General features: G+C 39.2%; 1 protein-coding gene across 1 annotated transcript in view; it reads left to right on the forward strand.

The window, feature by feature from the left end:
- Positions 1-15,564, forward strand: part of LOC306869006 (cytokine receptor-like factor 3) — a 28,635-nt gene that overhangs the window by 2,881 nt on the left and 10,190 nt on the right. Inside the window, exons 2-4 of the mRNA XM_079415533.1 lie at positions 133-261; positions 6,030-6,237; positions 9,312-9,399. Coding sequence (XP_079271659.1) covers positions 145-261; positions 6,030-6,237; positions 9,312-9,399 — 413 coding nt within the window. The 5' untranslated portion in view covers positions 133-144. The remainder of the gene's footprint in view (positions 1-132; positions 262-6,029; positions 6,238-9,311; positions 9,400-15,564) is intronic.

A 15,564-nucleotide genomic window follows, 5' to 3' on the forward strand; every position in this document is an offset into this window, starting at 1 on the left:
GCGTGTTTTGGTTTCAGCCTTTCTCTTCAATGTTTTCTAATCCCATAAATGATAAATCCAGTCAAAGTAAAAGTTATCTCTATCAGTGGAAATGTTTTCCTACACTTTATCTTGATATTTGTGCTTTTGCAGAGGTCAATAAGGATGTCAATAGAGGCAGAGGCGTTGCTGCAGGAGGCGAAGGAGAGCATTGAAGCAGCCCAAAACTACAGAAGCGAGTTACAGCAGAGACTACATGGACTCAGCCAGGCACGCAAACAGGTACGGCTGTGACTCTCTGCACTGCTACCGGAAGAATAAATACAACAACAAGCAATGTGTCAGTCCTCACCTAAACTGCTGTGCAGCGTGATACAATAACAGCTAATCAGAAAATATTTCACATACGGTAGTATGTGATATTTCACAGTGGGTGGAGCAGCCCAGGGTGACACTGCCGAAATCAGGGTTGGCCAAGATTCAGAATTTAAGAATTGGCTATTTTTCAATTCATTAGTTGGAGTTCAATTCAAGTTGAAGTTAATTTAATTGGTGACACCTTACAGAAAGCTGTATTGGAATTTGAAGTGGAATTTACCACCTAAATTATATTTTGGTGAAATTCAACAGGTAATCTGGGAAATGTAATGTTATTCCACCTTGGTCTTTAAAATGAAAATTGTGTAGTGTTATTTTAGTACTATTTATATAATAATATTTATCAATGTTTTAAATTAGATTTATTTTTTGCAAATTTTGTTTTATTTCAGCTTTATTTAATTTAACAAAAATTACTACTCAATAATTTTAACTAGTGTTGGGCAACGATTGATTGCGATTAATCGCACCCACAATAAAGGTTTGTGTATATATAATGTGTGTGTGCTGTGTGCTGTGTATATTTATTATTTATATATAAAGACACAAACATACACTATTTATTTTGAAACTATTTACATGTATATATTTATATTCATATAATTTATATTATATATAAATATTTAATATATAAAAATAAAATTTTTCTTAAATAAATACATGCATGTGTGTGTATTTATATATACATAACAAATATACACAGTACACACACAAATATTATGTACACACATTTTTTTTTATTTTGGAATCTATTAATCGTTGTCCAGCACTAGTTTTAACAATAACAACACTAAAAATATGTTGTGAAATGTATTAAATAGAATAAAATATGGCTATTTATATAAATTAAATATTACATCCATCCATTCAGTTCTGAAAGGCGCACAACCCTGGCAGGAATAGAGATTGAAGTAGCTGAAAATAATCCTATTTTATCTCTTTTGCTTAACCCTTGTCAGTCATAGCTGACTATGACAAAAACAGATTTACATGGAAGAGATTGCCGTTTTTTCTTTATCTCATCCCGTCTAGTTAGGACACATTGTTCCAGTCAAGCCAAACCCATGGAGACAGTAATGAAATTGCTATTGATCTCACCCAGCGTGCACTGTTGCCTAAAATAATACAACAACATCATCAAACACACTGTAGAAAATGCCAGAAACATTTCAGCTTCACAAAGGTAGTGGTTCCCTACTCAGTAACCAAATAAAGTGACATATGTGGGTGTTTTTGGGAGAGCGGGGGTAAATGATACTCCCGCTGTCTCGGTGAAGTGAGTTGGATCCTCTATGCCAGGAAGCCTGTTGGTCAGCACAGAAGGGCTGATTCATGCCGCACGTCTCCCGGGGTGGCTGTAGGATGTAAAGCCGGCCTGCTGCTCGCTGTTATCTTCAGACTTGGCTTCTGGCATCTTACCCAACTTCCTCCTCCCCCCACCTCCCAGAATGCTTCATTCAGAGCGTAAACAAGGCTGTAATTTCCTGCTCTTCATATGAGACAGTAAACTCAGAGAATGGTTAAGCTCTCGCTCCTCACATCCTTCTCAGGACAGAGAATTAAACCAAACTTTTAGGATCATTGAGTAGTGATTGTATGACGCCCTACGGTACTGTGATTAACCTCACAGCATGTGCAGCTGTCTGAGGGAGATCCCATATGTGCATCCCATCTGATATGATCAGATCACATGCTCCGTTATTCACAGCAAGGACGCAACATTTTTGGTCAAACTACATTTTTTTTCTGCATGAGTAGAACTACTAGCAGCTTCCAGTTGAAGAGGCTCATCTGTGTTGAGATTTTTAATGTATTAAAAGAACTGAAGCTTCTTGGTCAGTGGTTGAGTTTGATGTTGTATCTTTCACATTAGCTGTTTCTAGTGTACTTCCTCTTTTAAATGTGACACTAGGTCTCAGCCACAGAGGTTTCCTTAAAACCTACAAATGGCCTCTTGTTTTCCAAAGCCTGTCACCCACTAGCCAGAACATGGGAAATACATGGCGCGTTTGATTTAAAACGGCATGTGCATGTTCAGGTCCAAACCCATTTGAAAGTATCCTGATGTTTTACGTCCCATTACTGTATTAATATTCTCTCTACAAAAATCTATATTTTTAATTGTACTTTTTAAATGTATTGTTATTATTATTAATATTATTTAATTATATTTTTTTTAATCCTGTTTAGGGACTACTGATTAAATGTAATTCTCTAGCTAGATATTATCTCTGTATTGTCTCTACTGTATTGATATTCTCGCCGCATAAATCTATATTTTTAGTTACACTTTAAATGTAATAATTTTATTATTATTATTTTAATCTGCCTCAGGGACTACAGATTAAATGTAACTCTGCAGCTAGATATATTCTCTCTTCAAAAAAAATATTTACATTTTTCCATTATTATTATTAGTAGTAGTAGTAGTAGTACTGAAGATGAAACTTAGCACTGCACCTAATTCTGGGGCAGCCATGGACTGTTGATAATGCATATTAAATGACTAAATAATAATAATTACCATTATTTATATATATATATTGACATTTTCTTTCTTTAGAGGTTTGCTATGCACTAAACAAGCATGATTTGGGGCGAAATGACTGTTGCTGTTATATGAATTTGACCAATATCCAAACTCAGAACAAGCTAAGAATATAAATTTGAACCATATTACTCTAAACATAAATAATTACAAGAATATTATTCTACTTTGACCTAGATATCAATATATCTGGCCACGTCCCTGCTGATCCCCACCCATAGTATCCATGTGTGTCAGTGTGTATCTGACATTATACATTTGCTCTAAAGAGTTCTGACCGGACTTCGCCTCTTCCCAGAGATCCAGCACTTTTGGGCTGTCTAAACAGAAGTCTAAACATCTGTCAAATAAATGTCTAAACAAGTCATCAGCACTTCTAGTTGCCCCCTCAAAAAACCCAAAGCAGCAGAGCCCTGAGATCCTGCCTCCACCCTCCACACACACTTCTCAGCGCATTGTCATGAATAACAATATTTAGGCAGAGGATTCTGTCCTGGCTCAAAATGTTCAGATTGATCCTGATAAGACTTCAACGTATGAGGAATGATGCACGTCTCTGGACAGAAGCATTTCCTGCGTCAGCTGCAAACAAAGCGAAGCCTGGAACTTTCCACTCATGTTGATTAATAACACCGTCTCTTTTGGGTTTCATCCATTTATCCTGCGCCACTTTATCTGTGTTATTTTAGACTCTCTTCCCACTTCCTGGACGACAGGGTGTTATCTCTACCTACACAAACTGTCTGTCGAGTTCCATGGTGCAAATCGTCAACACGTTTTCACCGCGGTCTATTGTGTGTTTCTGTCAACATGTTTTTGCCCGGGGGTGCGCTGCGTTTCACTGATTATAAGGGAATGAGACTTTTCCTCGTTCCAGAAATATGACTTAAAGAATTCTTAAAATTACAGAGCGTAATTTTGCCTTTAACATCTCCTTTTATGTCAGTGTGAAGAGTGCTTGTATGTGATAGTTCACTAGGTTTTAAGCTATAGTGTACTGGGCCATAATTCAGTTGGAGCATGTATCAATGAACATACAAATATTCATTGATACGTGGCATTGAAGAGCCCAAGCTAACCTTCTTTTGCAAGCGCAAGTTTCATGTTCACAAGAGGAACTGTTTTTTTTTACTCTGAAAACCACCAGGCTTCCTGTCACTCTTGGCTCCATTTTGCTGAAGGTGAAGCAGTTAGTCTGAAAGATGCATCAAGAAAATTGAAATGTGCCATTCACTTCACCACTTCCGCTTTCAGACCTACACTTCATATAGAAAACAAGACGGTGGCACATTTACTTACACAGATGACGAAATGTACACTTTTACATTTCTGTCTTTCTATTCAGAGAGGACCAGTTTCCTCTGACGTGTTAAATTTGTAGAGTAGTGTTATTTTAATCCTGTAGGAATTGAGTAACTTTTCCCTCACATAACCTCTGTAAAAATATATGGTGCACATAACCTAATGTTTTTCAGCTAACATGGGATCAGTTAGTACTCTCTTTCCTCAAGGATTCATTAAATTGATCAAAATTGACAATAATGTTACAAAGTATTTCTATTTCAAATAAATGCTGTTCTTTTGAACTTTCTATTCATTAAAGGTGCCATAGAATGCATTGATACAGTATTTTAAATTGTTCTCTGATATCTACACAGAAGGTATGTGGCTTAAGTAAGGGCAAAAAATCTCCAGAAACGATTTTACATGTCCATTTACAACCCTAGGATTTCTCCCTAGAATGAAACGGTCTGTTATTGGCTTATTTTGGCAGGGTCATGAATAATAATGAGCTCTGCTCTGATTGGCTGTTTCACAGTGCTGCTCAATGTTGAGCTCTGCTCTGATTGGCTGTTTCACAGTACGGCTCATCAGCAAGAAGGAAGCACAGGGAGGAAAATATATATTTTAAATACATTCTCTCGCAGTTATATCGTCGGGTAATTATACTGTATATAAAACGCGGGCATCAGGGAGCCGTTATTAATATGCGAGGCATTGAAACTGCTTTTGAACGATCCATCGATCGCGTTACAGTTTCACTTTCAAGAGACGCGATCACACAAACTATGTTTACATTATGGAGCAACAGTACTTACCACACATTTCACAAGATCAGATGCTTGTCAGTGGTGCTCAGGATCTGTAAGTCATTCGCCATCATCCTCATCTCTCCTTACTGAGAGTGAAATCTTATGTACTGTCACAGGCTACCGCTAGCAAGGAGCTAACCATGTCCCTTTAGTGGCTTGCGTTATTTGCTTTCTGTGCCTTTCTGAATACAGACACCAACCCATCCCTGCACTTCACACCCCCTGCACGGCCTGGAACATAACATTTATTTTGTTATTTTCGCTGTTGTCCGTGCTTGTTTATTTACAATACCTGCAGAGCTTCTGATGGTTCGGCCGGCTTAGAACAAGTGCGGGTTTATGCAAATGTTGGGGGCGTAGTGATCCCGACTGTTGCGTCACAGTCGGTGTTATGTTCTTATTCGCCTGTTTTTCAGTGGTCTTTTTTAATCACGAGATTTACATATGAAGGAGGAAACTATGGTGTTTGAGGCTCACTGTATGTCATTTCCATGTACAGAACTGTTATTATTTAAATATGCCAGGGTAAAGACCGTTTTTCATTCTATGGCACCTTTAAGAAATTCTCAAATATTTCCACAATTTCCTGTTTTCAACATTGATGATAGCAAGAAATGTTTCTTGAGCAGCAAATGAGCACATTATAATGATTTCTCAAGGATCATGTGACACTGAAGAGTGCAGTAATGACTGCTGAAAATTCACACTTTTTCATTTACTGTAATTTAACACCACTATAGATCATTTTCTTGTGCTACGTGGTGCAACTTCTTCAGCATCCTGAGTAAAATACCAGTTATGAAATCACAGGCCATTGTAATTCAAACATTGTTTAGAAAAAAAGTCCTGTCTGAATGTTCTAGATTGAAGTCACTTCTTAAAATCTGTGTCAAAATCTCTTTTTAGCCTGTGGTTTGAGGAAATGTGCAATTATTAAGCTATACAGAGGAAATGTTTTTCTGAACTGTCATCAAAAGCTCAATGTAATGGAGATGTTTGTATGTAAATGTTGTGTGTGTGTGTGTTTTCAGGTGCGCGGCAGTGCTAGTCAGACACGTGAGGCTCTGCAGCGGCACTTTCAAGAGCTGCAGACGGCAGTGAGTCGACTGCTGACCGAGAGGCTGAACGCTCTGCTGCAAGAGGTCGACAACATTGAGCTGGACAGTGTCAGTCCCTTAGATGACTGTCAGAAGCTCATTGAGCATGGAGTCAGCACAGCTGATGAGCTGCTCCGAGAGGGTGAGTCTGTCAGATCAATGGAAGGCAGACTGGCCAGTCATTGCTAGGGCTACAGTTATTCTTCAACTACAGTCACACTTATCTGATTTCATGGAAGTAAAAAAAGTATGTAAAGACCATAATTTGTTATGAGTAGGTATTTATCAGATCAGAAAATTAGATTTAGCCTTGTGCAAGACAAGGATCAGCTATGTCAGTGGTACGATACAAAATCAAACTGGACATTTGCTTAATAAATAGTTGAATAGCAGCAATTTGATTATCTGAAAGTATCTAATTAAACTGTGTGAAAATGTGGCTTATTCAAGGTTCAGCAATAAAGATAAAGGGATAGTTCACCCAAAAATGAAAATTCTGTCATTTAGTACTCACTCTCATGTCGTTCCACGACAGTACCATGACTTATGTGTGAGAAGAGAAGAAACTGTTGAATAAAGTTTTCTTTGCACACAAAAAAGATTCTCATAGCTTTATAGTATTACGGTTGAACCGCTGATGTCACATGGACTATTTTAATGATGTCCTTACTACCTTTCTTGGACTTGAACATGTTAGTTGCATTGCTGTCTATGGAGGGTCAGAAAGCTCTCGGATTTAATCAAAAATATCTTAATATTATGGAACGACATGAGGTGAGTAATTAAAGACAGCATTTTCATTTTTGGGTGAACTATCCCTTTAATGCTCAGAGCCAGTGTAAAAGAGTTTAGGACATTTCGGGACATGTCAATGTCATGGAAATGTCGCCACAATAACAGACCGGTGTGTGAAACTCTCGGATGTATTTTAAAGATTCTATGCCACAAACTTTAAATATTTCACATACTTTTGAAAATCTAGCATTTATTTGATCCTGATAAGCGTTTCTCGTCACAGTTGTAAACACGACGGCTTTCTTCGGTAGCCCCTCACTGCAGAACAAAGATCCAGGGGGCGGGGTTGGATCCACACCTAGAGGGTGGAGATGGGTGGGTTTAGGGATCAGGGGGTGGAGATGGGTAGGTTTAGGTATATGTAAGGTGGGAGGAGTTGGATCTGGATCCAACCTCGCCCCCTGGATCTTGTGTTCTGCAGTGAGGACCATCTCGCTTTCTTCATTCGTGAGGGGGTTTGGCGCCACAGAATCTTTGGCCACGTTCAGACTGTCAGCCCAAATCCGATTTTGTGCATATCCGGATGGAATCTGATTTGAATAACTGTCTGTCCACACAGCATATCGCAACTGTTCAAATCCGATTTGTGCATCCATAAATGCTCTTTCGTTTTTACTGAATGTGCATTGGTTTCTATGGTAATGCCGTTCCGTGGTTATGCCTACGCTAAAAACAACGGTAACAGCAATACAGTTCACAATACAGATAAATGCATAAATAAATGCAGGAAGCTTGAATGTGCGGCTTTATTCTGTGCTGCCGTCTTTTTTTTTTGTCTCTGCTACATTCAAAACACAAAGAGGTACGTATAGCAGTATATTGTTTTTTCCCACTTGTCTTGCACTTCACAATGACACAAGCTTGTTTCTGCAAAGATGTTCAGCATGTTTTCTGCAAAAAGGTCCGACGTGTTTATGTTTTACATGGCCAGGATTCTTCTTCGAGCTGGCCTCCTGGCCAAACTGAGCAATTGATGGAGAAGGGCTTTGGTTAGAGTGGTGAGGAATAACCTGATGGTCACTCTAGTTGATCTCCATGATCATATGTGGAGATATAGGAGAAATCTACAGAAGGACAAACACTCCACCAATCTGGGCTTTATGGCGGTGTGCCCAAACTCAATCTTCTCCTCAGAGAAGACAAAAGAAAACACACTTTGAATTTACAAAAAAGCACCTAAAGGACCCTCAGACTGTGAGAAACAAGATTCTCTGGTCTGATGAACCTCAATTCTAAGCATCATGTTTGAAGGGAACCAGCTCTGCTCATCACCTGCAGAGTACCATCCCAATAGTAAAGTGTGCTGGTAGCAGCCTCATGCTGTGGGGCTGTTTTTCAGCAGCAGGGACTGAGGGACTCATCAGAATAGAAGAAAAGCTCAATGCACCAAAATATTGAGATAGCCTTAGGGTGCTATCACACTAGCACTTTTGGTGCGCACCCGGGTTCGATTGACGTCAGAGTTCGTTTCGTTTGGATGATGTGAACACTGTCTTCTGACCTCGGGTGTGCACCCGCGAACTGTACCAAAGTCCGCTTAAAAAGGGTGGTCTGGGGTACGGTTCATGTGAGCTACGGTACGGTTTGCTGCTGATGTGAACGCAGTCGTACCAAATCGCAGAAGTGAACCGCTATTATTGCCATATTCTTTGATTAAAAAATGTGTTTGTGTGTATTTCACTCACTTTCCTGACGAGCGTTATTGATGCGCTGCCAGCAGAGAGCTGTAGCTATATCTCATTTCTGTTCCGTAAGTGGTTTATGCACTGAAGCTTTGTAAACAAAACGAACGGTTCAAAAACGTAAATATATAAAAGTGCAGTGAGCACTCATGCATTTTGCCGCCTTCTCCCGCACCGTCGTTACTAAGCAACGAGGTAAACAGCTGCTGGCTTGATGACGCAAACAAACCGCGGTTCGGACCCAAATAAAATAATATGAATGCAGTCCAGCGGGGGGAGGGGGAGCAATCTAACTCTGATTCGGACCAGGCAATCGAACCAAGTGTGAAAGCACCCTTATTAATGAAAACCCAGTCCAGAGCATTCAGAACCTCAGACTGGGCAGAAGGTTTACCTTCCAACAAGACATTGACCCTAAGCACACAGCAAGAGTGGCTTATACACAATGCTGTGAATGTCTTTGAGTGGCCCAGCCACAGCCTGAGCCCAGTCAAATATTTCTTGAGAAACCTGAAAATGTGCGTCTGCCCCCTTCCAACCTGAAAGAGCTTGAAAGGTGAAGAGGTGAGGAGACAAATGGCAGATAATTGCCAAATGTTGATGAGCAAAGCTTGTCGCATCAAACAAAAAAGACTTGAGACTTTAAAGGTACTTCAGCTAAATATTTAGTTAAGGGTATGAATACTTATGCAATGTACTTATTTGAGTTTTATTTTTAATAATATGACTGTCCCCTCAGGGGAGGCTGCCATCCGCTGTGGTATAAATGAGAAGGAGGACAAGCTGGGCAGCTTCACTAAGAAAGCCCTGCAAATCCAGCTGGACAGGTGAGGTGCACACAGACTCATTCACTTAATAAACCTTAGCTGGGCCAGTGAACAGAGAAGAGTTTGATATCACACTGTCACTCTCAATTCATGTCTAGAAATACTGAATACATGGAGATTTAGACCTTGAGAACACAGAAAACAAAGCCTTCTTTTCCTGAAGTTCAGAAGACATTATTCACATAATTACTAAAGCACTCATTTAAAAAAAAAAAAGAAATCATTTCACCTAACCTTTACTAATACCTGGTTTTATGACCCCTCTGTTTTGTGTTTTGTGACTCATCTGCTCAAAGTTTAACGGTGAGATGGCATCCGTACCAGCAGGGGTGTGCTGAATCACCCAAGCTTAGCTTTATAAAACAATGCTGCCTTAGCTATGATTAATTTTACATAATTAAAATGTACCCCAAGATCACGTTTTAACATGCCTACAGTCATTACAGCAATAATTGTGGCATTATGGGTGCCATTTAAAAAATAACTGTTGTATTTTAGGAAAAACACTTTTGAATTATATTTAATTTGAAAGTGTTTGACTTTTAGAAAGTGCTTTAGAATTATCCTTCTTGATATTTAATACTCATTTTGTCAATTAAGCCTCTTATAAGAGAACAAATACAACAGGAAGTAATAATGACTCATCTCTCAGTTTGTGAAAAGAATGAGAAACGTGTTCACGGTAACAAAACTGCAGGTTTTCAACTACTGCATTAAATTCTCAAGCTCTTTAAAGTCAGGTGGATTCTGATTGGCTGTCATTGCTTTTATAGTTTGTCATATTCCCTCTTTACATAGAATTAGAAAGAAGAATCTTTACAGATTTTGTTATAGTTATCATCCTTGGAGTGAACAGGCCTTAAACTCCCCTTTAAGTCTAAAGGAGGATCTTTGTGTTTGGATAGTTTTAAACGTTAATGTGTTAGCATGAGACTATAGTGTGATACCTTGCATGCTGACTTTGTCTGCAAAAAAATTATGTTCAGACTTGTTTTAATCACTTTTACAATAACTTTTGCATATCCACAAAAGGAGAGCACAAATGAACTGGACACAACTATGTAAATAACTATTAAATGGGACAAATCATGAATAAATAAATTTGAATTCATAGATTTGGGAAAATACACACTACACATTTCTGCTTTTAAACTACATGAAAATGACAAAATAGCCAACAAAATAAAATTAGAACAGAATAATACATAATTAAAAAATTAAGAGCTTTGCACTTGACATACAGGAGGGAAAAAAAGTAAATTGTGTGCACAATTTACTAATTCACTCCCTCATTTTAAGTAAATTGTGCGCTCGATATAATAATTTGTTCCCTCGTTTTAAATTGTGTGCTCGATATAATTTGTTCCCTCATTTTAAATAAATTGTGCGCTCAATATAATAATTTGTTCCCTCTATAGTGAATTTTACTTTCGCCAACCTAGGGAGGCGAAATAGTGTAGTGATGGGTACTCACATCACGGGTGACGTTATGATTTTTAGATCACGCGTCACTTAAGGTGTGGTTAGGAGTACATCACATAAGAAAGATTGGTGGGATATCTAACTTGTAGAACCTTTAAGACACAAGGGTAATAAAATAAATTTTATTAACAAAAGATAGACGAGAGTAATCAACAACTACTAAATGAATACCATGAATGGGAAAGGAATAAAGTGCGTAAGATGCATAAAATGCAAGTGATTATGTTGGATGTTGCTATGTCTGAGCTACGTTATCTAGAAAGATAAACTGTCTCTACTCTGAAACAAGTAAGGGGAAGAACCTTATTATGCATCAAACAAATACCTGAAAGATTATTTTTTATCAACTGCAATCAGCTATATAACATCTAATGTCAATTAGAAAAATCATATACTGATAATACACAACAATGCCAAGGTCTGTGGAAGAGGTTTGGATAGGTGATAGTTATGTTCTCTGTGGTTGAGTGAGTAGTCCGGTGGTGGTGACTTCATCCACTGGTTGTACTGGTAACAATGCAGTGGGGAAAGGAACGGGAATCCGTTTCGACAGCCTTGAACACGAAGCGCTGGAGGATGCTGATCTCCTGGAGCACCAAAGGGTCCTAAAATCTGGAACACGCAGATGTGGGCCGGGAGTAGGTGCAGAAGGTCCTTAGCCTGGAACACACAAGCAAAGGTACCTTGGAGTGAAGGTTTACTCGCTGGAGCTTAACCTTTTTGCAGACGTCTGTGTGTCTTCTGCCTCTCTGGGCTTGAGACTCAGAACTTGGTTGATCTGCTTTGTCTCTCTAGGATGGAGAGTCAGGACATGCTGCATCTGTTGTTGTCTCCCTGTACGAAGACTCTGAATGAAGTCTGAACATAGATTATCTCTTTCCTCGCAGGCTGGAGGCTCAGAACATGGTCATATCTGTTGCTGCCTCAAAGCTGGAGACTCAGGACTTGGTATCTGCTATTGTCTCTTCCCTCACGGGCCAGAGGTTCAGAACTTGTTGATCTGTTAGTGTCTTTCTGGACATGCCGGAAACTCAGAACTTCTGTGTTTCTGTTAGTGTCTCTCCCTTTCGGCACTCAGACTCAGAACAGTGTATCTGTTAACGTCTTTTCCAATGCAGTACTCAGACTCAGAACAGTAGTTTCTGTTACTGTCCCTTCCTTCACAGGACTGAGATTCAGAACTAGGAGTACCTTTATCCCTTTCCAATGAGGAGGTGATTGGAATCTGGCGCTTCTCCATTTCCAGGCTGTGATTGGCTGTTTCCATCAGATTGGGGGGACACTGTGTGGCCCACCCTTCTTTCCGCCTGTGGAACTTATTTGCATAGTCCAAACACACATTTAGAAAAGTGTCACTAAAGATTAACCAATGCATCATTCACTTACCAAAGGACAACCAGAATACCTTTGACAATGTTACGAACACATTAAGTCCAAACATGGAGGAAGATTGAACTGTCATGCATGCATTCATTTGTCCATCAACAGCTGAGTTTGTGTACTAATGTTGCATTACACATTGCTGTCACTGAGAATACTTATTTCTCTGAATAGATGTGTGTGTTGTAGTTTGCATCGGTTTAAGGTTTGAGAACATAGTTATGAATGGATTTGGATGGAACTTTGCGATCTCTCTTTGTTTCACCCACTACTGCTGCATCCAGAGGTCACAGGCCAAAACATTAGGAATCCGTCTGTTGGTGGGTGAAGAGCAGAAACTGCATTTTGACCAGTGAGAAGCCCTGTCCTTCCCAGACTTTGTATCAAAGGTCTTCTTGCCCTCTAAGAGGTGTCTGGCTGTTGTCCTGGCATCTTTATCAGATGGCATTGAACAGTTCACTTATGTTAGTCCACCAAGATGTATTTATTTATTTATTTAATCATTTAGCAGACGCATTTATCCAAAGCGACTTACAAATGAGGACATTAGAAGCAATCAAAACCAACAAAAGAGCAACAACGTGCAAGTGCTGTTACAAGTCTTGGTTAGCCTAACGCAGTACAGATAATTATTATTATAATTTTTTTATTTTTAAAAAAAATAAATTTAAAAAGACATATAGATAAAATAAAGTTATAATAGAGAGTGCTAGAGTTAGAGGGTCAAATAAAGATGGAAGAGATTCGTTTTTAACCGTTTCTTGAAAATGGGTAAGGATTCAGCTGCTCGGATTGAGTTGGGCAGGTCATTCCACCAGATGGGAACAGCTAATGAAAAAGTCAGTGAAAGTGATTTTGTGCCTCTTTGGGATTGCACAATAATGCGTCGTTCACTTGCAGAACGCAAGCTTCTAGAGGGCACATAAGTCTGAAGTAATGAATTTAGGTAAAGGGGTGCAGAGCCAGTGGTGGTTCTGTAGGCAAACATTAATGCCTTGAATTTAATGCGAGCAGCTATTGGTAGCCAGTGCAAATTGATGAACAGTGGCGTGACGTGCGTTCTTTTCGGCTCATTAAAGATTAATCGTGCAGCGGCATTTTGGATTAATTGTAGAGGTTTAATAGAATTGGCTGGAAGACCTGCCAAGAGAGCATTGCAAGAGTCAAGTCTGGACCGAATAAGAGCCTGAACAAGGAGTTGTGTTGCATGTTCCGAGAATGTAATGGCCAAATGAGAATCAAAATGTAGCAAACCTTTGTCCACTATAGGGGTCAAAGAGGGGCCCCGCCATAAACTGGGCCCTGGAATGTGTTGTCCACTACTCTTCGTTTTAAATAAATTGTGTGCTCGATATAATTTGTGCTCTCATTTTAAGTGAAATGGGGGTGGTGATGGCGCAGTGGACAAGACATGCCTTTGGTGTGAGAGACCCGGGTTCGAATCCACTGTGAGACACCAATGTGTCCCTGAGCAAGACACTTAACCCCTAGTTGCTCCAGAGGCGTGCGACCTCTGACATATATAGCAATTGTAAGTCGCTTTGGATAAAAGCGTCAGCTAAATGAATAAATGTAAATGTAAGTGAAGTTGTGTTTTGTGACATTATGCTTTAGCAAAATATCTGTCAAACAAACTAAAATTGAAAGCACAATATGGCTTAATCCCTTCATCAAATCTGTTTGCGCTGCGTGTTTCAAAGTAAAGCGCACACTTCGTTCAGGCAATGATTTCGTGATGCGGTGTCACACCTCAGATCAGCTCAGCTCACAGCAGTGATGGGGACTCGAGTTTGAGACTCGGACTCGAGTGCAACTTAAGTCGCACACACAGTGACTTCAGACTCGACTTGAGACTCGACCTTGAAAGACTTCAGACTCGACTCGGACTCGAGCTGCGGGACTCGTGAACAATGTTTATTTTTAGGAAACAACTGATGAGCTCGCTGTTATTCCCCTCCCTCCGTTACCTATAACCTGCCCATGTAACACGTGACATACTACGTATCTGCTGCGGGCGGCGCGGCCACACTTTTTTATTTTTTTTTTATTTTAGGCGCGGCCGCCATACATTAGGACAACGAACAAACATGTCGACTGTGCCATTCATCGTTAGCTTTGGATTTAAGGATAGATTATACAGTTGGTACATTAGTAAAACCATTACGCCTATGGAGAGTCACGTAAACCACATATCCAAGTGAATGTGTGTGTGTGTGTGTGTACGTGTGCGTGTGCTTGCGCTTGCGTGTGAGAGAGTGTGTGACCAGTGTGGTCATTGAAAATTTGTTCAGATATATATTCTGAAAAAATATAAGTATATATTATATAAATATAATATAAGTTTGAAAAAATAATTAATCGTATAATTTTTCTCTTGATAAAAAATGAAAACGGGTCCTACAGATCCGAACACCATACAAGGGTTAATTGCCAAACTTGTGGTGGTCGATTAACGTAATCATTTACGTGCCGCTGGCTTCCATCACGTTAATTAACGTTGTCTGCAAACAGGTTTCAGGATTATTGTTGATCATGTAACATTACACTGGTTTGAGAGTTTGGGATGTGTTGACTTACAGTAGTTTATAAACTATGATTAGTTGCATTTTCATTGCCATTTAGGTGAAATTATTGAACTTAAATATACAAGCTTGATAAAAATGATCATTCTAAAGAAAATTTCAGATGGCTTTTGCATCTGAACTCTTCATATATTTCACATCGTTTGGTTTGTTGCAATAGTGTTTTGCATTTAGCTACAATGTGATGTTTGACCATATTAAGTCTTTCTTAATTTTTGGTCTGTACTGTACTGTGTGTTCATGCTACAAGTTAAAATACAGATAATATTAACTTAAAAGTAAAGCATTCTTGGTGTTTTTGTCATGTTGCAATAGCCTGTTTACACTGATTATATATAAAAATCAAAGCTGATACTGTATGCTAATAGATAAAGGAGTCATAATAACATATTACATGCTTTCAATTCCTTATATATAGCTATGCAGTGTTGGATGGGTCGCTGTACGTGATACAACACTTATTATAACCAGAGACTTAATATAATGAAGAGACTTGAGACTTGACTTGGACTCTAGCTCAGAGACTTGAGACTTGACTTGGACTCTAGCTCAGAGACTTGAGACTTGACTTGGACTCTAGCTCAAAGACTTGAGACTTGACTTGGACTCTAGCTCAGAGACTTGTGAGCATCTCTGGCTCACAGAGAATGCTGTGAACTCGTTTATTGCATGTGCTGTGAGTTTAGCGCACATTTGGGAACGCAATGGCCACCAGTTATGC

The sequence above is a fragment of the Barbus barbus genome (genome assembly GCF_936440315.1).
Source record: "Barbus barbus genome assembly, chromosome: 4".
NCBI lineage: Eukaryota > Metazoa > Chordata > Actinopteri > Cypriniformes > Cyprinidae > Barbus > Barbus barbus.